Source organism: Pimephales promelas, chromosome 23 (genome assembly GCF_988280905.1).
Source record: "Pimephales promelas chromosome 23, fPimPro1.hap1.1, whole genome shotgun sequence".
Classification (NCBI taxonomy): Eukaryota; Metazoa; Chordata; class Actinopteri; order Cypriniformes; family Leuciscidae; genus Pimephales; species Pimephales promelas.
The window spans coordinates 10,003,062-10,028,312 of NC_142791.1; the positions used below are offsets into that span (position 1 = coordinate 10,003,062).

Below are 25,251 nucleotides of genomic sequence, written 5' to 3' on the forward strand. Positions count from 1 at the left end.
GATATTATAGTTTAACTCTGTAATTCGTCCATTACAGCTTAATGCTTTGGTGTCAAGTAATAATAGTGTAATCATCTCACTTACGTGGTTTTATTTTGTTGTTATCATAACATAAGAAAAAGAAAAAACTACTCGTCCCAACATGCCCCTCACATCTTGCTGCACAACCAATGGGGGAGATTTTATTTTGGCGCTGAGACAGAGGCCTCAAGCAGAGGGGCTTTTGTTACAGCTAGAGGGAGGGAGACGGCTATAATAAAATATATGGGAGCCAAATTTCCCTAGGTCTGCAGGAGCATCCCGCAAAAAAACGGGGCCTCTCCCGATTCCACAGCCACACATCCTATTATGGGGATCGACATACGACTGATCTAGCCCCATTTTCTTTCCAAACAACGGAATAGACTAAAAAAAACGTGGAGTCATAGGTCTTTGTGTTGATATATTTATGTTAGCTAACTGCTGCAGGAATCCAGTTTATTTGGTGTATTTGTTTAGAATGGAACACGCTGAAGGTACAGACGCTTTTATTCTACCGCTGTTTCAATGCTTCGTTTCATAATATCGCGTTGAAACCAAACAAGCGCTGCATGCATTTCTGCTTTTGGTTACAGTAAAGCAATGGTTTTCATCGCACCTTTTTCCTGATGGGAATGTAATATGGCCAATTTGATTTAAAGGGGCACGGGCAGCCATGTTGGCATGTTCGCATTCACTTCTTCAGTTTTTGAGGCTCTCCGCTTGATGCAATTGACTAAGAAACATACAATTTTGCATCAAAACGAATTTTTAAAATATTCCCCAGTGATAAACCATAGATGTACGTGTGTTAATGTTTCCCCATGTAGCGTTACACACATTAGCACATCCGCTAACGCCGCCTTTCATGTAATGCAGCGACATAACACGGGTCCGCTTTACAATGCTGGGAAAACAGGATTTGTTTCTTTAACTACACAATAACTTAATTTTGTTTATTCGTGGCCCATATAGCATTTACACTAAGTTGTGTGTGTGTGTGTATACATTAACAGTATGCTTATATCGGCTCTGTTTTGTTATCCAGAAAACGCTAGCAGGCTAATGTTAGCCAACTGCTGGTCATTGCAGGTTTGTTTCTTTGACATGAAACACAATTTTACAGTATGGTTTGTTTATAAACAGTCTTTTATTGTTATGTGGCATTAAGTGGTGTGGTTTATGTGCTAAATTAAAGTATTAAACTGGTTTTATTTCTGTTCTTACTGGACAGACAAAACAAGCAAAATAGACAAAATAAACATTGTTTTGATGGCAACGTTAATTATTTTTGGCCAGCTGGCATAGTGTACTTCTAATTAAAGAGAGAGAACCTTATAAGTTAATGAGAAATTCAAAAGATGATTTAATTACATTCAAATTATTGTAATGCATTGTTTACAAATAAATAGGGAGTAGCGGGAATGTAGTATGAGGAAAATGGTATTGGACATGTTTGATTTGAAATACATATGCCAAACAGGCTGTGTGATTTCAATATAATCTTTCTAATTTAGGTTTCCTCTCTAAATTCTGGGAAAGGCATAACTTGGAGTATACTAGTCTAGTAGAGTAAACTTTATCCCTTGGGAGGGAGATTGCAGCGTTGCAGAAGCACCTAGTTTTTTGCATAGCATTAACCACAAATTCTTGACCCATTTTGGCTTAAAATAAACATATTAAATAGTTTAGTAAACATTATTGCCTGGAGCAGTGTTTCACAAATGTGATAAGATGAGGTAAAGTTTTTTTTTTTTATGTGTCATAAACACATTTTGTCTGTTTCTCCTCATTATATCAGCAGGCCCTGTAAGAAAAAGGGAAACTTAAGGATGCTGGAGCAGAACAATGGATTTCTCCTTCTCTTTCATGCAAGGGATCATGGGAAACACAATTCAGCAACCCCCTCAGCTTATTGACTCCGCCAACATCAGACAGGAGGATGTCTATGAAGCCATCAGTGACCCAGGAGATGATGGAGGACAGCAAAACTTTGAGTCTCCTTTGGAGCCAGGCTTTTCTTACCCTGCTGAAGACCTCCCAGTTATTACAAACGGTTACCCAACGGGCGTAGGTACCTATGAGCAACAGGCCAAGTTTGCCTTGTACTCTCAGTTCCCCAATGGCTCAGCCAATGGCTACGGTGCCATACGAAACTATGGCGATCACAGTTTGCTGCTCGGTGAGGGCACTGTATTGAGACCCCCAGTGGTCCAGGAGAAGCCACCAACACACATCTCACCTCCGCCTCATCCCCATCATCATCACCAGCCTCATCATCCTCCTCACCATCACCACCATCAGCAGCAGCAACATCACCCACATAACCCTTCACTGTTACCTCACCACCATCACCCGCCTCCTGTCTCTCACTTAATGCCTCACGTGTTGCCGCCCCCTCCTCCCTTGCTTTTGCCCTCTTCTCCACCCCTCCTGTCACCCCAAGAAAGCACCGTCTCCAACCCCACTGTTCAATCTACCAACACTCCAAAAAAGACCAGCTCCCCAGAGATCAAAATAAAGATCATTAAGACCTACCAGAATGGCAGGGAGCTGTTTGAGTCCTCACTGTGTGGGGACCTGCTGCAAGAGTTTCAGTCCGGCGAGGCTTCAAGTAGAAGACATGAGCAGAAGAAAGAGAAGAGGAAAAAGAGAAGCAGCAGGCATGGTGCTTGTCACGAAGAGGAGGTCCAGCAGCCATGCAAAGTGGAAGAACGTTCCAGTGTTGTCCACAACCCCGCACAGCTCAGCGAAGGTCATGTTGCTTTCAGAGAAGAGCAACCTTCTTCAACCCTCAAAAGCCCCAAAGCAGAACCCAAGGAACAGAAAGTAAGTTTTATATTTTTAACATGTATATAATTGTTTCCACTTAGGAAGATGTGGAAAACGTCTTGTGAATCTCTTGTTTACGTTCATCCAAGACGTTCTTGTGTTCTTGTTTAGGTTGAAAAGCACTTTCCTTCGGTCATCACTAGCACTGGCTCTTGTCAAGAGTATGAGATCGGTGACTTGGTGTGGGCTAAGGTCGGGACGTATCCTTGGTGGCCGTGCATGGTGTCATCAGACCCTCAGTCAAACGTTCATATACGTCTTAATACGAGAGGTAACTTATCTACTACAAGTACATATTGTTAAGGTTGTTATACTCTACATAAATCTATCTGAAGAGATTTTAAAACACTTGGTATCATACACTTGCCGACTTTGAAAATGGTTACATAGAAAAACTGGGCTTCGTAAGGCTAATTCACACTGTGAAACCTGCCAACTCTGATTGTCTCAAATCTGCAGACTGGCTCTGAATTTCGCAACTAGTGTCAACTCCTTCAGACTGTAAATGGGGAAATTTGAGAATAGTCATGTTGGGCATTTCAATTACTAATTCTACTGGCTTGCTTAAAATTTATGTTTCTAATATCTTGCTTCTATGGTTCCTGAAAGGTGTTAAGGAATTCCATGTGCAATTCTTTGGGAGTGTCCCTGAGAGGGCCTGGATACATGCGAAAAGAATTGTGGTTTACCAGGGTGAGAGCCAATTTGAGGAGTTGCAGGCAGAAACACTCCGGAAGACAACCAACCCAACGGAGAAACAAAAGGTATCCCATACCTCTACATTGGGTGCCCTCCTCTCTATGGTCCTTTCAGAGTGCTCATTCTTTGGTTTGTTTATTTTATAGTTGCTAAAGCCTCAGTCACAGAAGGAGCGTGCCCAGTGGCAAGTGGGTGTGGGTCACGCTGAAGCCGCACTGCAGATGACACGAGAAGAACGCAACGAGACCTACACCTTCATCTACATTGACAAGGAACCAGGTGCTGCTGCTGGTGCTGCTGGTGCTGCTGCTGCTGAAACTGAAAATGAAACTGTGACCTCACCTAGGGCGACTGGTAAAAACCGGCCTGAACGCAAGCAAAGACGCTCTAAAGGCAGTGCCGGATCCAAAGAGGAGCCTTTGCCTCGTCGGCAGCAGCCGCGGAGGCAGTGCAGCATCAATAGTAGTGGGGAACCATCATCTCCCAATCAGAGAGAGGTTGATATGGACCAAGAGCAACCCCGTAGCCCACCAAAACCAGATCCCCACCCACAGGAACCCACCCCACCTCCAGTCAGGACACCTTGGAGGACCGCTGCAGCCCGCAAGCTCCTCCCACTCTCCATTACCATGAAGAAACTCAACGTGGAGATCATAAAGTGCGACTGGCAACTCCCAAAGCAAAAGGTGGACTTACCTAAGACAACAGAGAGTGAGGAGAGGCCCAGCGATCAGGTTCAGTCACCTGAGGTAAGAACGGAAAAAATGCTCATGAACGTGAGGAACTCTGCTACTACAGGAAGTAATATCATGGCACCATCAATCACTGTCATGTCAGTTTCATAAAGAAAAGTGTCAATCAAACGTTGAAACGTAAATTAAAAAATGTGTAATTTAAATAGCTACAATTTCTTCAGTCTGAACACTAGTTCCCCACAAGTTACTACCACTATGCCATAAAGTAAAAATGTGAAATGTCTAATGAAATGTATGTTTGGTCACTTTAGTTCAGGGTTCAATTCTTACTACTACCTATTAACTATGACTTGAGCCTCAAACTCCTAATTTCAGCTTATTAATAGTTATTTAGGTAGTTGTTGAGTTTAGGTATTTGGAAGGATTAAGGGATGTAGAATATGGTGATGCAGAATAAAGTATTAATATATGCTTTAGAAGTTTTTGAGAATTGGGCCTTAAAGTTTTACCGGTTTTTTTTTTTGTTGTTGTTTTTTTTTTCCACAGCAGATACTTGCAGATATTGTGACTCTCAACAAACTAAAACCAATCAAAAAAATGTGTAAATTAAAATAAAGCTTAAATAAAATAAATATATATAATAAATTAAATATATATATATATATATAATATTTGACTTAAACTCAAAGAAATAGATGAACTAACTAAAATAAATTGAAATAAAAATAAAGCTTGCTAAATAGAAAATAAAAATAACATAATCATCAAAAATTAAAAAAAAAAATCTGAAAATATAAAAACAAAAGGGAACAGAAAATATTAAAATACTATAGTAAATGAATACTAATATAACACTGGCTATTTGCATACTAAATTTATAAGTTGTTATTGCACATTTTGCACCCACATTTGCCAATATACAGTAAGCTAGCTTGCACATCTGACTCATTCAAGCCAGGGTATTAAATTGAAGCTAGTCTAGAATAAACGTCCACATATTTGCTTTGTAACATTGCTTATCCAGTATAATGTATTAAAAGTTTGTTTTAAAATGTTGTTAATGTACATGCAAAGCTATTATAGCCTACAATTTAGTTAATTACTAAGCTGCAACTAGCTAACCCGAAATAATGGCTCTTTGCGCTCACTCTTCATGCATGCTGCTTAAGAAGAAATTGCACCTTTTCTGACAAGCAGTCGTTGGTAAATTCTCAATCTATTCCACAATAGGGCTCCAGTGATAAAGCAGAAGCAGAGACGTGTTCCAGTGAAGAGGAGCGAGCTGCGTCTCCCTCAGGCTGGAGTGACCAGGAGAGATCTGAGCACGCTTCAGCAGAGCAATCCACAGGTATTTGAGTTACTCAAACTCCCTTTGACAGTGATATTCAGGTGTCCTTCAAGTTCAAGTCTGATCTATGAAAACATCCTGTGTGTGTGACGCCAGAGAGAAAACAGCAGCGCCGGTCTGTGCGAAGCCGTTCCGAGTCAGAGAAGAGTGTGGAACCAGTGCCAAAAAAGAAAGTGAAGAAAGAACAGGTAGAGTGCATACATTTGTACCATTATTTAAAATTGAAGAATGCAACAAACCCAGTGCATTTATTTAGTTTCACTAAAGGAATGATCCAAATCAGATAACGATGCAAACCTGTTATTTATATATTTCTTATCTATTATATGTTTTTTGAAGAACATTATTTGCACAGAACAATTCCCCGTCTTACGGGCAAGTCATGGATAATACAGCAGACTACTACAGTCTGACTGACTGTAGTCAGCGTCACAGCATCACTCCACCACTACAATCCAGACACTTGAATTGGCTCTTAAAATAATGAAAGAATTTTGTACAATATTATTACTGATGTCATGACTGAAAGAAAATTTAAACAAACACCACTTTTAAAGAAAACGAAATTTTTGCAACATTTATTGTGTCTGGTAAACAGCCCTGACTTTTGTTGTAATTGGCTAAACTTGCAAAAAAGATGCAGTTTGGGCTAAAAATATGCACAATTAAATTAAATGCAATTCAAGTGCAGTGCAGCGATAACTCTGGTCATAATACCAGCAGAAAAGTGACATAATTAAAGGGGAAAATCTTATAACAAACATGCCTTATGTTTTTTTTTATTCTGCAGGCTGAAACAGCACCTCAGATGGATTTCAGAACAGGGTCGCAAAAAGGTGCTTGGCACTGCAAGATGAATTTTACATTTGTTTTCTTAGATGTAATGTTTTAAATGGTCAGCCTATAACTTCTTCATTTCTATCAAACCCCCACCACTAACGCTACTTGAATCCTGTAGGTGCCAGTGAGATCTCAGACTCGTGTAAACCACTGAAGAAACGCAGCCGAGCATCTACTGATGTGGAGATGGCCAGCTCACTCTACAGAGATACTTCTGATTCTGACTCCAGGGGCCTCAATGACCCACAGGTCAGGCTAGACTCAAAAATGCAGTCACAGTACTAGCAGGACCTGTTGATTGACACCTGAGTGATACTTTTCATCTTGGGTTACACAGTTGTTATGACAAATTTGTTCAATTAAGTGTTTGGCATGTTTAACCAAATGTCATATGGGCTTTGGCTTTAAAGTCACATTTTTGCATCCATTTGCATCCCTTGTAGACCGGATTTGGGAAGCGCTCGGACAGTCCGGCTACAGTAGATGCTGACGGATCTGATGCGCAGTCCGTGGACTCCAGCCTGTCCCGTCAGGGAGGAAATTCCTCAAAAAAGGACACAGTCTGCCATGTGAGCACTATATACACTGTTTATATAACATTATATATAATGACACAATATACTGTTCAAAAGTTTGGGGTCAGCTTTAAAATTATATTGTTTTTTTTTTTACATTTTTGAATGAACTCTCTTTTATGCCCACCAAGGCTGCACTTATTTGACCAAAAATACCGTAAAAAAAGAGTAATATTGTGAAATATTGTTACAATTTAGAGCTGTTTTCTATATTAATTTTTCCGCATCATTTGGCCGGATTCACATATAGCGCCTAAAAACGCGTAGAAAACGCTGGGCGCGCCGCATTCTCCTTTTTCCAAATAGCTTGTGTGGTTGCGCTCCGGTTTGGTTCTTGTCACGTGACCTACTGTGCACTTTTATCTCAATGCGGAGCGGTGCAAAAACGAGTGCATCGCACCGCGACCACGTCGCTTCCATTATGAGCGCTCATACCGCGCGCCTACATTTGAAATAACAAACTTGAGCGCGCAAAAGACGTGAAATGTGAGCAGGCCCTTACTCCAGTCTTCAGTCACATGATCCTTCAGAAATCGTTCTAATATCCTGATTTGATGCTCAAGATTTATTTCTTCTTCGCATCAATGGTGAAAACAGTTGTGCTGCTTTCTATTTTTGTGGAAACTGCGATGCATTTTTTTTTTTCTGTATTATTTAAATAGAAAGTTCAAAAGAACAGCAATCATTTCAAATGTCTGAACTGTTGGTCAGTTTAATGCATCCTTGGCCTGCTGAATAAAATACTTAATTTAGAAATGGACTAACCCCAAACTTTTGAACAGTACATTATATTTTATTTTACTGTCACTGTATCTCATCTAAAATGTCTTTAGGTGATACTTTAATTGAAAGATGACTTCATTCTGTTGTTTATCGGTGCTTTAAAAAGTTATCACTAGGTTTTGCAACAGCTATTTTTTGTGGCTTTGAGTTAGAGGTCGCAGCTGATCAGCATCCTATGGAAGCTTGTTTTCACCATGGAATAGAAATTAAGTAATTGTGACTTTTTTTTGTCTCGCAATTTGTTACTTTACATCTTGCAATTCTGCAGTTTATCGCAGTTTGTTATTATATAAGTTCGGTCACTCTTTAGATTAGGGTTAGTTGTTAAGTTTAAGTATTGGGTGGGATTAAGGGATATAGAATATGGTGATGCAGAATAAAGCGTTGACATGTGCTATATAAGAACTAATAAACAAACATCCTAGTAATATGCATTCTAATAAGCAACTAGTTAATAGTGAGAATTGGAATTGCAAGGGAAACGTCAGAATTGGGAAATACAAACTCTGAATTACTAAAAAATAAAGTTGAGCGATATAAACTATTAGCAATTGCTTAAAAAAAACATAATGGTTAAATTTAACAATTGCAAAATAAAGTAAATTTGACAAGCTTGCATAGAAATGTAAAATAGTATAAGATTTTGAGTGACTCTTTCAGGTGTGATAATAATCTGTTGTGGTGGTGCTTCTTTACAATCTCATAGGTGTGTGAAACATTCGGGGATTCTTTGGTGAGCTGTGAGGGAGACTGTAACAGGCTGTTTCATCCAGAGTGTATGGGATCTAACAGTGGAACAGAGGGTGAACTGTTGTGTCCAGAGTGTAAGACAGGTGAGCAATACATCTGATTTGTGATCAGATTTTCAAAAGCTGTAATCATTTAAACAACCCACCAATAACATTGACAAAAAAGAACTCTGTTGCAATACAATGTCTTAATGTGAATAGATTCAAAAGGTTATTATGTCATGCATTTAATTTTTCTCTGAGAATTCAAATTTTAGTTTTCAAATAATTTTTAATCTGTTTTTCACCGTCACTTTCTCCAGGTTCTCACCCTTGTTTCTCCTGCAAGGGCACGGAGGGTGATGTTAAGCGGTGTTCGGTGAACGGTTGTGGCCGTTTTTACCACGATACCTGTGCCCGCAAGTTCACTGGCACCACCACCGATACTAGAGGCCTCCGCTGCCCTCAGCACAGCTGTGCCACATGCTGTCTCGACAGAGACCTTCACAAAGCTTGCAAAGGTACACCACATATATATTGAACTTATTCACTGTATTTTACAGAAGCATTTTTCTGAAACATTTTTCTTTTCTTTTAAGGCCGTATGATGCGATGCATCCGCTGTCCGGTGGCGTATCACACAGGAGACGGCTGCGTGGCGGCTGGCAGTTTGTTGATAACACCCCACATCATCATATGTAGCAACCACTCCAGTTCCAGGAAGAACGGACACTTTTCCTCACCTGTAAACGTAGGCTGGTGTTTCATCTGCGCTCGAGGTACGTTTAGCCTGACATTCTCCAGTCCTTGCATAATAGCTAATGTCAGAATTACTGAGTTGATTAGATTTGTGTGTTAATTGCATTACACTTTAAATGACATTTAAATGAGCTTGTTAAAACATATATGCACTTAGGGAATGCAACACTTTTTAACAGTCTTCACACCACATTAGAATTTTAATGTTCTCTGGTGTCATCCTTTGCAGTGTTCAATGTTCCTTCTCTTTAAGAGTAGGACACTAATGTGACCTCTGACCTTCTCTCTTGTCATCTAATCCTTTACTGTTAGATGTACTGTGTGTTTGTGATCCATCAGATCTTGTTTGTTTCCTACTAATTAATAACTTCTGGGGAAGGACTGATTGAGTTCAAAATATAATATCTAATTTTGAACTTTTAACATAAAAAAATTAAAAATCATTAATAATTTAAGACATTCCAGTTAAGACATTCCATCTGGCGAAATATGTCTGCCGTCGCATCATCCAGGTGGATGCTGCACAATGGTGGTGGTTGAGGAGATCCCCCCTTCCATAATATGTAAAAGCACTTTGAGTACCTAGAAAAGTGCTATATAAATGTAACTTTATTATTATTTATTATTATGGTTTAATTTAATAAATGGGTATTTTTAATGCACTGATTTTGAATAGTGTTTTGTTGCACATGTAAATACACTCAGCGTTGGTTTCTTAGAATATACACAATAGTGAAAATCACTGATTGCATCTTCAAGTTTTGAAATTATCAGATTCAGACACCTTCCCACTTTTGTAGAAAATATCTAACACTAATTTCTCCAGGAACTAATTGGTAATGCTAAACTGAATTTGTATGTGTTGGCATGGGAGCAGCTGCATGTCATTTGATCTTTAAAACCAATATTTGTCCATTATACAACCTATGTCATTTAAAGGAATTAAATCTGTCATTTACTCACCCTCATGTTGTTCCAAACTCGTTTCACTTTATCTCTGAAATACAAAAAGAAGAATGTTGTGTTTGTTGTTTTTTACCCCCTTGTTACTTTTGCACACAAATAGAGTGCCGAAGTGATGACGTCACTTTGTAGGACAACTCAGAAGCTAGCAGCGCATAATCACAAAAAATAAGATCTGTGTTTAACAAAGAGTTGTGACCCTTACACGTTTTGTCTATCAAGATAATCTTTACAAGTTAATCCAAAATGTATACATTTTGAAGCCTATATAAAGTTTTTAAAAAACACAAAAATACACAATAAAGTTTAAAAAACCACAAGCAAATTATAACTGTGTGTTCTATGTCATAGATCAAAACGTGAAAATATGTAGAGGCTTTGTTCACCACAGACCTTATTTCAGGCGATTTAGCAAAAACCCATTCAAAAATCCCATAGAGTTTAGAGTGCGGGAACCCGGAGTCCTAAAATGTTAACTCGCGTCCGCGTTTTGGCCTACAGAGTGACATCGTAACTTCGGCACTCTATTATGTTTATGGGAGCGACAAGGTCGCCTGTAAATTTCAGGACTCACAACTAGAGCCAGACCGATTTATCGGCAGGCCGATATTAGGGATTTTCCAAACTATCGGTATCGGCACTTATAATAGTGAGTATTAAAAAAAAATTCGGATAAATGAATATTAAAAAAATAAATAAAATGGACGAAACATGCTTCAACCATGTCATGAGTGTTGGGGTTGTATAGTTTGTCCACCAGAGGGCACTCTACACTGTCCCTGTGGGCAACACTCGTTGCTTGAATAACAATTATAAAAACTGATGGGGATGTTAGGGAAATCTGTTAATGTTTTGTTGCGTTTTTCTGAAATAAAAAATAAAATAAAAATATCGGCCGATATATCGGATTTTAAAACCAACAAATATTTTTTATCGGTATCGGCCTTCAAAATCCTTTATCGGTCGGGCTCTACTCACAACTAGGCTTGCCGTACACCGATTACATCAGTGTTTCCCAACCCTGTCCCTGGCGACACACCAACACTGCGCGTATTCTTTGTCTCCCTAATCGAACACACCTGATTCAACTCACCAGCTCATTAACCCATCTGATTATGAGCTGATGAGTTGAATCAGGTGTGTTTTAGATTAGGGAGACAAAGAACACGCGCAGTGTTGGTGTGCCGCCAGGAACAGGGTTGGGAAACACTGGATTACATAGGCCGTTTCTCAATATGCCTTCTTGTCTGTACTTGTGTTCTTGTGGACTTGTAAAACGTCATCAGTCGCGGCCCAAGTACTGTCCCAATACACAAGTTTGCATTTAGGCAAGAACGGTTAAAAATCCCGGATGTGTTCTTGACACTCCCATTTTACCGAGGATGCATCGGTTGGTAACTTGTGTGAACTTGACGGCAGAAATATCCCATAATTCATTTCGTCATTCGCGGAAGGAGCGGGAAGGAGAGAGAGGCAGGTCAAAAGTTACCTGAATATTACCGAATATTACCAGCGTTTTTTTCCCGCCGTTGGCTAGTGATGTACACAAACAAACAACAGAAGCAGAATTAAAATGAGACAGGTGTTGCTTTATTGTTATGAATATACATTACATTGTAGTGTATGTAGAGTAGGCTTGGGTGATAAAGCCTGGCTGTATAATAATTCTCGTTATGTTTGGGCACTGCAGACGACGTCTGTGCGGGGGTACTATTGCGCAATACCAGCATGAACACATCGTCTCAAACTGTCAGCAGCGTTCTGTGTGCTCGTCACCTCGTGAGTTCGTTCTTCCAAGAACAACTAGCAAGAGCTTTCTTCCCAAGAACACAAGTCCATTCTTTGCATTCTTGGTTTTGAGAAACGGCCATAATGTGGCCACCGCAGCCCCGCCCCCTCTCTCATTTGGCTTTTTTATAAAAAATAAAAACCATTTTGTTCAGTTGGACAAGAAACTCAACAATTATAAACTGGTAGCATCTGCTCCACACAGCACAAGGTGCAGAGTCGCAACTGGAATCCGATTTCACTTATCATGTGATGAGAATAAGGAGAGAGATTACTGACAAAATGATGGCAGAGGATTTGCTGCGCAACAGATCCTGAGCATCGTTGACAAATATCTTATCTTGTAGCCTAAAATGTGTGGTCAGTATTGGCGTTCCCTATACACAGAGGACGTGTTATCGGCAATTTGAAAGCTAAATCGATATCAAAGATATCGGCTCCTTGATACCCACAAATGGTTATAACAGTTTGAATGTAGCCCTAGTTTCCCAAGTCTCCTGAAGCCATATCTGTGCGAAACTGGCTCAAATTTAAGTCTTTATTCACTGAAAGATAGGTTTGGAGCAACATGAGGATGAATAATTAACTCAATTTACATATTTAAATGAATTGTTCATTTAACATTTGGCTAGCATTTGAAAGCAGAAACCTGCCAGAAAGAATTGTTTTTCCAGAACAAATTTTATCCAGCAAATCCCTAAAGCTCCCACTCTAACACTGCAGTATTCCTCTTTAGACTCTCCTTTTTTGTGTTCTCTTTTCAGGACTACTTATTTAATCACGTGTCATTTTTTTTCCTAATGTGTGTTTTCTGGAATCATGGGTAGTTTCATTACTCATGACTTTTCCTGTTTGTCTCGTGTAGGGCTTTTAGTGCACGACCATACTGACACCATATTAAGTTCATATACCTTTAAGTCGCACTACCTTCTGACTGAGTCAAATCGTGCTGAGTTGATGAAATTACCTATGATTCCTTCTTCTTCGTCAGCTACCAAAAAGAATATTGGGAAAGGTAAAATCATGTTTTCTTGGTTTATGTAGTTTGCCATCTGTATGCTTTCACAGCTGTCTTATTGCTACTTTTTATTTTTGGGGTCATTTTATTGCTTTTTCTTTTACACCATCACGCTGCTTCTAATGCACATAGTGGGCTTGAAATAACACACAGCAAGAAATATCTTAAATTTTCATAGTTCTTTACTTTAAAATCAGATTGCAGCCTTTTAAAATTAATTTGGATTGACATTTTTTGGGATAGAAGGAACCGTAAGTCAAATCTTTGTCTACCTATAAATGCTTCTAACAGACTCATGGGAATTTAACTAGGTTATGATATGTCATGTAATTCATGTTATTCTGAGTCCGTAACACAGTTTTGGCTCAGCATTAATTGCTTGGCTTGTTTTGCTTGAGCACAATTGTACCCTACCACCCTCTGAACATAAACATATTTTGGATGGCAATTTTAATAGAACCAACGGCAGGGTCCCGGAAGTAAAAAAATCCCATTCATTTTTTCCATAGAGAAATTTATTTTTTTAAAGATAACTTCTACATCTTGAGTTCCAATGATGCTTCTGTTAAAGCTAGTCAGTGAGATATCAGTTTAAGTCATTTACTCACCCTGGTGTTTTAAAGCTGTCTGGCGTTTTTCCTCTTTGTCGCCATCTCTGTTTGATATCTGCAATTTCAGTCATTCGCATCAACTTTACGTGAGTACTTCAATACCCTTGACACGGCACAGCGTGGATGAACACAATATTTGAGGAGAGTGGGCAGCTGTCAATCACCACGCCGATGTGGATACTTGCATTCAGAATCACAGATTATTGTTTTTGGAAGTATGACAAACATAAGAATTTTCACCGGAAAATCTAAACTAGTAGGAAACCACTTTTGTTCTGGTTCTGACATTGCAGGAAATCGCACTGATTAAATCAAAAAATCGCTTATAAGTTATCATTTCACGCAAAACCATGCAAATTATACTTTGTTCTCAAATTGGTAATGTTACCAACGTCAGCATTGTGTGCGAGAAAGAAAAAAGAGCATACTGCATTAGAACAACACTAGGGTGAGTAATGTGAATGTAAAATGTATAGTTTTTGTGCTTTTAATTAGTTTGTATATTGTACCTTTCAAAAATATATATGTAATTTGTGATGATTCATGGGATGAGTTGTTCCATTCCCTCATAAATTAAATACTAAATCTTTTTTTTTTTTTGCTTAAGTGAATATGATGTTGCGATTCATTTAAAGCTGGTTGGTTTAGTAAGGTTCAGAACTCTTTAAGATTTTTTTGTTTTAAAATCGATCTGGAGAAAATGAATCGGAAAAACACTCCCGGAACCAAAGCGGCTGGAAAAGTGGACACTCGCCTTCCTTTGCTGTCCATCAGCCCTATTTTTCTTGTCAGTCAAACCAAGCATTTTAAATGACACCATCCAAAATACATGCTCTATTGTACGGCAGGTGATGTTAATGCGGACAATCAGTCAGTTTGCATCACGGCATGTTTCCCATAGTTCCCCTCCCCCTCTGATCATTCACTATTGGCTGCTTATTTAATCACCTGGCACAAAAAAGCACATTAACAATGGTGAAAGGTGTTAGTCATCAAACCCTGTCTTATGAGCCTGTCAAATTAAACTTGAAATTGGCATTTAGAATCTAAACGTATGCGTTGAAGCACTTCAGAGACGTATGTTGATCTCAGAGGAAATATAACTGTCTGATTCTGACATGCTCATGGAATGAGGTTTGTGGAATACCGCCTTATTGGGAATGGACAAGCATGTGGTGATACTGTGGGCCCGTTTATTCGATTCTGTGTTTATGTGTGTGTGTGTGTGCTTGTCAAAAAGGAGGAAGACTGTTGTGTTGTGAGGCCTGTCCCGCCTCATTCCACCCCGAGTGCTTGAACATGGAGATGCCAGAGGGGACGTGGCTGTGTGGGGAATGCAGAGCGGGAAAGAAGCCTCACTATAAGCAGATAGTCTGGGTCAAGCTGGGCAACTACAGGTACGTCTGTTCAGCTGTTGAAAGTCTCCGTGTCTACTTCAGTGTATTTTACTAAACTAAAGGCATGCTCATGGCACAAAAATATATATATATTTTTTTAAATTGCACCAAAGATATTCACACAAAATCAGATGCACAATAATTTATAATATAGTAAATAAATTAACATTTTTATATGCATAAAATGCATAAAAAAAATCTTGGGTTCACCACGATTTTAGTTTTTAAAATTTTTGTTTTTAAAATTTAGAATTAGTGTGAATAGGTCCATAAAAATGGCTTAGTGGAACCATTTTCTTTTTAAACAGTTCCTATCTTTTAAAATAACTGTGTTTCACAGGCACAGCTGTGATATTGCTATTGAAATTTGCTATTGCTAGTCAGAGGCACAGGCAGAATCCTACAGGTGCGTCTCAGAAAATTTGATTGAAAAAAATATCTGTCGTCATTTATTTAAAAAAGTGAAAATGCAATATATTTCAGACTCATACCACATTAACTAAACCGCCACCGCATTGAAGACCAAGTATTGAGTCCATAAATGAACATTGTACTTTTCAGAACATTTTTGAACTGTATTGTAAATACTTTTTTTTTTGATTGATTGATTGATTGATTGTTCTTAGGAAATATTCAAATATTTTAAGAGACTGGATTTTTTTTATTTTTAGGATTCTGCAATCCATAATCATCTAAATTAAAACAAAAAAAATGGCTTGATATATTTCACTTTGTTTAATGTATCTGGAATATATGAAAGTTGCACTTTTTTGAGTTAAATTATAAAACAAATGTACTTTTCCACGATAGTCACATTTTTTGAGATGCACCTGTTAAATGTAATGCCCCTCTGCCTATACTCATCCATACACGCCTGTATTGAGCTTGGACAAACATTTGGATACTCCTTCGAGTGCAACATCACCAGTTTTTTGTTTAGTTTCCAAGAATATAATGTCTAAATTTCAACTGTGTGACCAGTGAATAAGTTGTATACTTAATGTTGATGTTGAACCATGTGTAGGTGGTGGCCCGCTGAGATATGCAACCCTCGCCTGGTTCCCTCGAACATCCAGAGCCTCAAGCACGACATTGGCGACTTTCCAGTCTTTTTCTTTGGATCACATGACTATTACTGGATAAACCAGGGCAGAGTTTTCCCATATGTTGAGAGTGATAAGAACTTTGCTGAGGGGCAGGTTGGCATCAATAAGACATTTAAAAAAGGTGAGACACTAGACTAATTCAGTGGAGTTTTATTAGTCTTTTTTATTAATTAGCCATATAATGCATGTAAAGGTGATGACTTGAATAAATGTTAAGCTAAATTGACTTATAAATGTTATTTTTTGTGTGTGTAAAGCACTTGAGGAGGCAGGAAAAAGGTTCCAGGAACTAAAAGCACAGCGAGAAACCAAGGAGGCCCTCGAACAGGAGCGCAACTCTCGCAGACCCCCACCATACAAACTTATCAAGGTACTGGATCTAGCTCAAATACTCTATCTATGCAAAAATGTGTTGCTCTCTTTGAAAAGCTTGCAGTGTCTTTCAGTAGATGTTAGTGATATCATATATAACTATATGATATCACTAATATGATATCACTATATAATATAACTATTTTGGCTGGCAAGTTCTTTTAATTTTAAATAGCCATGTTGTAATAATGTAATTTTTTATTTTTGTTTTGATAATCAAGTGACTTATGAAATGAATTTTTTTAAATTGTATTTAAAGGGAAAGTTCACTTTGAAATTAATTTTTGGTATGTTTTAGCTTACCTCAAGGGCATCCAAGATGTATGTGTCTTTGTTTCCACAGCATTTTCAATTTTTACATTTTTTGGTCAAAACGGTGTTGTCTGTCAGTCATATAATGCCGTTTTAGGGGGTCCACCTCAAAGAGCATGCACAGAGAAGTCAAAATTAAACATGATTTAATGACTCGTGAATATAAGTACACATTGATGGCCTAAGACACGAATTTGTTGTTTACACAGAGATTTCGGAAGTTTTACCTCTCACTAAACATATTTAGATATATATCTAAATATGTTTAGTGAGAGGTAAAACTTCCTCTAAACATATTTAGATATATCGAAATCATCTTCCATTGCGATTACCCATATATCTAAATATGTTTAGTGAAAGGTAAAACTTCCGAAATCTCTGTGTAAACAACACGTGACGTAGACACGCGAGAGGTCACTTCCGTCGTAACGTCTGGAGACGGTTCAGTTCGGTTCAGTTGGACATCTGATTCAAATCAGTTCGACGGCTGTTAACAAGAGGTAAAAACTATATAGATACTGTTCGTTTTCTCACACAAACCGCTCGTTTCGTGTCTTAGGCCATCAATGTGTACTTACATTTACGAGTCATTAAATCATGTTTCATTTTGACTTCTCTGTGCATGCTCTTTGAGGTGGACCCCCTAAAACGGCATTATATGACTGACAGACAACACCGGTTTGACCGAAAAATATCAAAATTGAAAATACTATGTAAACAAAGACACGTACATCTTGGATGCCCTTGAGCTAAGCTAAAACATGTCAAAAATTAATTTCAAAGTGAACTATCCCTTTAAAAAAATTCTATTTTTTTTTAAACATTGTCAAAATATTTAGCTATACAGTTCATAGTTTGCTCCGTAACACTTTACAGTAAGGTTTCATTTGTTAACATTACTTAACTACATTAGTTAACATGACCTAACAATAAAAAATATTTCTAAAGGATGTATTAATCTGTTAATGTTAATCTCCACATTAAATAATACGGGATTAAAATGAAACGTTGTATCTGGTAACATTAGTTAATGAACCCGAACAAACAATGAACAGTTGTATTTTTATTAACTGTACAAAAAAAAGCAAACATCATATAACAAACTAAAGTTCTGTATTCTTGTCCTTGTTTCTTACCTCAGTCCAATAAGCCAGTTGGGAAGGTGCAGTTGCACTTCGCTGACCTCTCAGAGATCCCACGTTGCAACTGCAAACACTCAGATGAACGTCCGTGCAGCCAGGACTCTCAATGCTTGAACCGCATGCTGCAGTACGAGTGCCACCCGCAAGTCTGTCCTGCAGGTGACCACTGCCACAACCAGTGCTTCTCCAAACGCCTCTACCCTGACACTGAGGTCATTAAGACCAGTGGCCGAGGGTGGGGCCTAAAGACCAAGCAGGACCTCAAGAAGGTGAGAGTTTGGATGTCTGAGCATATAGTCGAATAGCACTAATGGCCTGGATCACAAAATTCAGAATTTAATTCAGAGAAGTTATAAGTTCAAATATTAAGAACGTCTGTGAAAAAAATATTTAGTCACTATAGGAATTTACAACAGTTAAGATTTTATTTATAAGTATGCTCCAGGTGTATTATAAACCAAAACTATTTAAACATTGTCAATTGAAATAGTTCAAATAAAATGTTAGATAAAAAAAAAAAAAAAGATGAACAACTAGATTTAAAAGGATAGTTCAGCCAAAAAATATAATAAATATTCTGTAATTTACTCACACTCAAGTTGATGTCAACAGTTGATGGGTCCCATTGACTTCCATAGTATTTTTTCCTTCACTATCGAAGTCAATGAGGTCCGTCAACTGTTTGGTTACCGAATTTTTACAAAATGTCTTCTTTAGTGTTCAATTGAGGAAAGAAATTCATACAGGTTTGGAACAATTTGATGGTAAGTAGATTATGACAGAATTTTCATTTTAGGGTGAACTATCCCTTTAAGTTTAAGTTGAACCACTAAAATGATTACCTGGACAGAAATTCAATTTAATAATTTTTAAAAATTATAATGGTAAATAATTGAAAAACAAAAACAAAGGTCCAAATGAAAACTAAAAAAATAAATAAATAAAAGCTAATGCAAAATATTAATAAATAGTACTATAGTAATAAATAATTAGTAATAGTATGTCAAAATACTAAAATAATACTGTTTTGCTCAGCTCAAAGATATTTAATAGGTCAGAAATTGCTGTTTTTGCTGCTGAATTTGCTGTTTCAGAATTGTGAGTAGAATCTAGTATTTTTAAGTAAATATAAGAAGAATACTCTCATTTTATTTATTTATTTTCGAGATGGTGGCCTGCTTTTCAGCACAAAAAAAACATGGAAAAAACAAACAAATTGCAATTTTATGTATACATCCTTCAAATAGCCCAATATCAGAATATCACATTTTATTATTATTATAATGAATTATTTTTTTGTGTCTAAGATGTAATTTAATTTATGTAGAACAATTAATCAAGGTATTCTTACTTTTTTGGAATGTCAAAAATAATCAGTGTGAAATATTTGATGTGAAAAGCTTTTTGTGAATATTTTCTACTTGATTAGTTTGACCTTCATTATGTGTCAGATGTTTTTAACTGATCTTTTGGGCATTGTTTGGTTGCATTTAGGGGGATTTCGTCATGGAGTATGTTGGGGAACTGATTGACTCAGAGGAGTGCAAGCAACGAATAAGAAATGCTAATGAGAATCATGTGACCAACTTTTACATGCTGACCCTCACAAAGGTACCGCTATTTCATGTCCACTTTGTGCATGTCACATTATCACGTCATCTCAGCTGTATTAAAGTCAACCCTACTGTGTTTCTCAGGATCGCGTGATTGATGCTGGACCCAAAGGGAATTTGTCACGCTTTATGAATCACAGCTGCAGTCCCAACTGTGAGACTCAGAAGTGGACCGTGAACGGAGATGTGCGGATAGGACTCTTCACTTTGTGTGATATCGCTGCTGGTAAGAAATACTAAGTGTTTCCTTTGAAAAAGTGACAATGTTTGTTTAGGAGCTAATTAAAAATCATATTTTCTTCAGACACGGAATTGACCTTTAATTACAACCTGGACTGTCTGGGTAATGGGAGGACATCGTGCCACTGCGGGTCCGAGAACTGCAGTGGTTTTCTTGGAGTCAAGCCCAAGGTACAGCCTAATTGAATTAGACAGGGACACATGAAATCCTTACCCATGATTTCCTATTGCACCTTTGACAATTCTCTAAAGTCTCCAATAGCTGAGGTGTATTTGAGCTTTGTTTGACTCTAGTTTGATGTTTGTTATTCTCTTGGTTCCTTGTCCTTTTCTTTTTCACTTCCTGTAGAGTGCAGTGGTCATGGAGAGGGAAGAGAAGGTGCGCAATGCTAAACTCAAGCCCAAGAAGCGCAAACTGAAGACGGAGAGCAAACAGACCCATGAGTATTACTGCTACTGCTGTGGAGAGGGAGGAGAGCTGGTCATGTGTGACAAAAAAGATTGCCCGAAGGCCTACCATCTCCTCTGCCTCAACCTGACTAAACCTCCATACGGTACGTGCTGTCCGTCACTTCAGCTCTGCTTGTCGACTGTGGGAAATTCACAGTAATGCTTCCTGAAGTCACCATTGCTGCTACATTCTGGATGGACATTGCATTTTATATTTCCATATTCATGTCTAAAATATAGATCATTAATGCTAAAAATATACAACATTAAATTGACATCGTATTTTTGAGTTTAACTATTTTTATTTCAACAATTACCAGAGGTAAATATCAGCTTAGATTTTTTTAATAATGAAACATTTTTGGAGAAAGAACTACTTTACCGGTAGTTTATATATATATATATATATATATATATATATATATATTCATTATTAAAAAAATCTAAGCTGATATTTACCTCTGGTAATTGTTGAAATAAAAATAGTTAAACTATATATAATAGTTAAACTACACCTATTTATGTTTCAAAAATATTTTCTTCATTTTGGCCAAAGCCAATATGCAGGGGGTAAAAAACTAAAACAGAAATGATATCATAGAGTGGACCCCTGCGGACCTTCATGATCGTGTCTAGGCCAATTGTGTCTGAAAATTGCTGTTAAATTGACCATTTATGACAAATAAGATTAGTACAGGTTGTAAAATGTCATGTTTACCCCACTTTATAACTTTATTAGGGATGCACGGATATGACAATTTTGGCCGATGCCGATAACCGATAATCTTTATATTTGAAAGCCGATAACCGATATTTTGGCCGATAAATCTAAATCCAAATTTTTAGACAATTTTTGATTTTCCTCATTAAAAGCCAAGATACAAACACAATTATTATGTTCTCATTTTAATGTTGTGTAGCCGATATGACAGACTTGCGCTGCACATTTTGCACTTTAACTGGATTTTCCTTTTTTTAAAGTGATTTCAATCGTATTTCAAGCAATTTAAAAGCATCATGTTGAACAGTGCACATCTAAATTGCCTCAGCTGAACGAAATAATACATTATTTTATTATTGAAAGAAATATACATTACTAAACGGCTTTTAGATATCGGCTAAATGTTCCTACAACGATAACATTAAAAATTATCATATATCGGCCGATACCAATAATGTGGCCGATATATCGTGCATCCCTAAACTTTATTTATGAATGAATAATAATTCATGATGATACTTGTAAAAAAAGAAAGAAAAAAAAAACACTGCCTGGCCAAAAAAAAAGTCAGCAACAGTTTTCTTGAGCTGCTTTCCTGTTGTGCGATTGATGTGTTTCTTCTGTCTCTCACAGGGCGATGGGAATGCCCCTGGCATCAGTGCAGCGTGTGCCAGCGCGCCGCCGCCGCCTTCTGCCACTTCTGCCCCGCATCCTTCTGCCGAGAGCATGAGAGAGGACAGCTGGCAGTATCTGCCCTGGACAACCGGCCCTGCTGCTCCAACCACGACCCCCAGAGACCCTTAGGGCCTCAGGCTAACACTAGCCAGCTCGCTGTAAAGAAGGAACTGATTGAACTCGGAGAGGAAGGGGACGACGGCAACGAGGAGGAAGAGGACGACGACGAGGGGGGAGAGGGAGAGTGAATGGGCCAAAGCACCAAGAAAGCGTTGAAAGCCAACTTCAAAGTACATGAAAGTTCACAAACTACAGTAGATACATGCAGCTAGCTGGTCCACTTTTCATTCAAAGCAAGTGGACTTGACCAAACTGGTTTGATTCATTCCAAATCTACAGCAGCTGATATGAATTTTTCAAACATGTCACAATTTACGAGCTCATGTCAAATTCATACGGGCTTATATAACAATATAAGCGACTCACTTCTGGTTTTATAAGCAAAAGCTCCCAGCTAATTCTCCCTGTTTTTTCAGACGTGCTCCGTTTCGGCAAAAAAACACACTCGGTTAAAGCGACGCCTTTCGGCGGCAAAGTCAGTTTCCACATCTGTGGTACTTTAAAAACACGCTATAAACACTTTAAACCAAGAACTTTATTTATGTACCTCATGTAAATAGCAAAGACTGTTGTAATATGTTTCAGGCGCAACCATTCGCCCTTCTCCAGTAGGATTTCACTACATGTCTGAATATGAGCCTGTCGTAACATCCAAAAAAAAGAAAAAGAAAAAAAGATTGATTCAAAAGACATACGAGGTTTGTTCAACTGCCCCCCCCCCCTCCCCCATTCCAGTGAGTTTGTGATTTGTAAGATATATAATCATTAATATATTTATGTCGATGTTTACATCCATTCACAATGTACAGTATTATTCATCTGTATTAGTCAATTTGATATCACTAATCGTGTTGTTGTATATGTGCCCTTTTTGTCAGCAAAATGACATAATTGCTTGGCCGGTACTGTATTGCCCTCATCTTTTGGTCCATTGAGTAAAAATTCAGAGGTATAAGTGTTAGAAATAACTATCGGTCACCCGAGAAGATCAGTTCCGACGTGTCCAAACGGTAACATTTGACGGTGTAGTGTTAAGCCACATATACTCCAACACTGCCATGTGTCTTAAACGGATATTTACCATTGTGAGTATTGAACAGGTGCCAGTGTGTTATATCAAATACGAGGAACCCATATGTTTCCGAGCAGCGCTAGTTGTGAGACTGTGAGTACAATCTTAAAATAATGTGATTTTTTTTTTTTTTTCAATTTTTTTTCTTTACATTTGTTTCCGAGTGTAAATATAATCAGACTTACAGTTTTTTGGGGGGGTTTTTCGATCGTATTCGTAGATTGCAGTACTCATTTCAAAGGTATCAAACCGTACCTTAACCGCACACTTTGGTTTATCTCCTTTAGCATCGTTCGGTTGTAACGGCACGCGCTTCTTTGCTAAAAACCGAACCGTCGGATGTAGTGGGAGGGCTGTACGGTTTACGGCAGAGTGTAGCATATTCCTCTCTGTGACTTGTTCTTGATGTGAATCTACTTAACTCAATAGCTTTGATGCCTGTGCTGTAAAGTGGAACTGTTACTCTCGTTACTGGTAGCTGTGCAGTCGTGCTGTGCCACAGTTTGCACGGATGAAGACTCGATCTCGACGGCTTCGGCACATGGGCTTTGTATACTTACTCGTTAGTCATTTCACATGAACGTTTTTATAGACCACAGTGCAAGTATTATACGTGATGGCACCACCAGTATGTTTGTCACTTTACGGAAAGGAGGGAAAGCGCTGCAAGTTTCATTTTACTTGAATCGTGTCCATTTTGCCTTTTGTTCATTTCTGTATTTATTGTTATTTGGTCTCGAAATGGAGCGTTGTTGGTGGATATCTGTACTGGATCCTTGCATCCGACGGCAAATTTAAGGATTTCTGACGATTTGACTGCCAAACTGAGATTTGTATGTTTATGAAAATAATGTGTGCTCTTACTTGCATCTGCGTCTTTGAAACATGAAAGGCATTTTGAGTCTCTTTTGCTTGTTTATCTTCTGATATGCGATATTTTTATAGTTTACATTTATTTTTATATAGCTTACTTTTATTGTTTTTTTTAATTCATAGGCACTTTTTTTCTGAAAATACCAATATTTGCCCTTATGTTGTTGATTAAAAATATCATGAAAATGCAGTTGGCGGGATGCAAAGCACATGTTTGTTTTGCCTGGTTTTGCCATTGTTGGTACTATTTTTACTTATTTTAATTTTCTATATTTGGCCTTTTTTTCTTTCTTTTTTAAATGGATACGGATGATCACTAGAATTTGTTGGTGATATTTCGACGGTTTGTTTAAACCCTCATTTATTTTATTTTTTTCAGCAACATTTGTTTATTCAGTGATCTGACTAGATGATTTGTTGCTATATAGATTTTGCCGCTCAAATGTTAAAAGTGTATTACCTCCATTGATTCCAGTGTTTGGTGTCAGTGCACTGTACTTTGTGTACATTTTTTTTTATGTGTATTTGAAGGTGTCATTATCATTTTGTGCTATCCGAGCATGTTCTTTGTGTTGGTTAACTAAATTTACTAAAGGTGGTGTCCTACCAGCTTACACTTTGATTTCTGTGTACTGATTTCACATTCCTTTTAAATAGACTGTTTACTAATTCTTGCTACTGAGTTACAGAGTTTGTGTAAAGTTAAATGTTCTTGTAATATTTTTCACCATGCGCATTGAATCACATTACACACTCCAACTGAATAAAACTTATCCTAAATGATATGGCTTGGGTAGAATGTATGTCCTCTCCAAGTTTTCTAATGATGTAGAGATTTCTTTGGCTATGTTATGTAGCCTATGTCATTGCATTGTGTAAGAGAATGATGCTTGATCAATTGTACATAGTCGAAAACAAAAAAAAAGAAAGAAAAAAAAACTCCATTGTCATTATATTGTAGTGTCTTAAAGAATGCTTGTAATATTGCTTCTGAATGTTTGTGAACGTAGAAACATTTTGTACATTTCTTTTCTTGTATTTTATTTGACCAACTTTTGAGATGTATTTCTTCAGAATTCATAATTTATTCTGAGAGTACTTTAAGCGACATTCCACAGATTTAAACGTTTTCAGACTTGCCTGGTTTGACTTCAATAAACTGTAATGAATGTTCAACTGTTTCTTTGAATCTACGTTTGAATGAATATGTCGTAATTATGTATTCAAATGGCCGTGGCTCAGGAAATTTGCATGTGCAAAATATTGTCGTGGGTTCGGGCTTTTTAAATGCCTGTGACAATCTTTAGAGGGCGCATGATTCATAAACGTATGACTGAAATGTAAGATTCGTGCGAATCGATTCGCTCGGACCGTTCTTGATTCACTAATATATTCGAGTCATCGTGTTCATTGTTTATCTAAATATTAGATTTTTATCGAAATAAATACTTTTTTACAATAATGTGTTTAATAAGCAAATAACATCTTTGAGTTCATAGCT

The 25,251-nt window shown here is 37.7% G+C and overlaps 1 protein-coding gene across 6 annotated transcripts; it reads left to right on the plus strand.

Annotated features, from left to right (window-relative positions):
- The first annotated feature begins 178 nt into the window (after positions 1-178).
- Positions 179-24,931, plus strand: nsd3 (nuclear receptor binding SET domain protein 3). 6 transcript variants are annotated; one of them, XM_039676478.2, is made up of 24 exons: positions 179-515; positions 1,067-1,110; positions 1,820-2,847; positions 2,962-3,121; positions 3,460-3,614; positions 3,696-4,298; positions 5,475-5,592; positions 5,689-5,780; positions 6,383-6,428; positions 6,551-6,681; positions 6,876-7,001; positions 8,497-8,623; positions 8,842-9,039; positions 9,118-9,297; positions 12,894-13,043; positions 14,898-15,054; positions 16,079-16,281; positions 16,418-16,530; positions 17,986-18,255; positions 19,481-19,597; positions 19,684-19,825; positions 19,904-20,010; positions 20,189-20,393; positions 21,644-24,931. In XM_039676478.2, the coding sequence occupies exons 3-24, from the start codon at positions 1,867-1,869 to the stop codon at positions 21,931-21,933; spliced, it is 4,671 nt and encodes a 1,556-aa protein (XP_039532412.2). In that variant the 5' UTR covers positions 179-515; positions 1,067-1,110; positions 1,820-1,866; the 3' UTR covers positions 21,934-24,931. The 6 variants fall into 6 exon arrangements, with proteins under 6 accessions (XP_039532412.2, XP_039532418.2, XP_039532415.2 ...); XM_039676484.2 differs by having other exon boundaries at positions 13,020-13,043; XM_039676481.2 differs by having other exon boundaries at positions 1,823-2,847.
- The last annotated feature ends 320 nt before the right edge of the window (positions 24,932-25,251 follow it).

What these genes read in the sequence shown, in the direction of transcription:
- nsd3 (XM_039676478.2), top strand. Translation starts at nt 1,867, where the DNA reads ATGGATTTCTCCTTCTCTTTCATGCAAGGGATCATGGGAAACACAATT. An exon ending in GGGGCCTCAATGACCCACAG is followed by an intron (nt 6,682 to 6,875) that starts GTCAGGCTAGAC and finishes CATCCCTTGTAG; the next exon opens with ACCGGATTTGGGAAGCGCTC. An exon ending in CACCATACAAACTTATCAAG is followed by an intron (nt 16,531 to 17,985) that starts GTACTGGATCTA and finishes TTCTTACCTCAG; the next exon opens with TCCAATAAGCCAGTTGGGAA.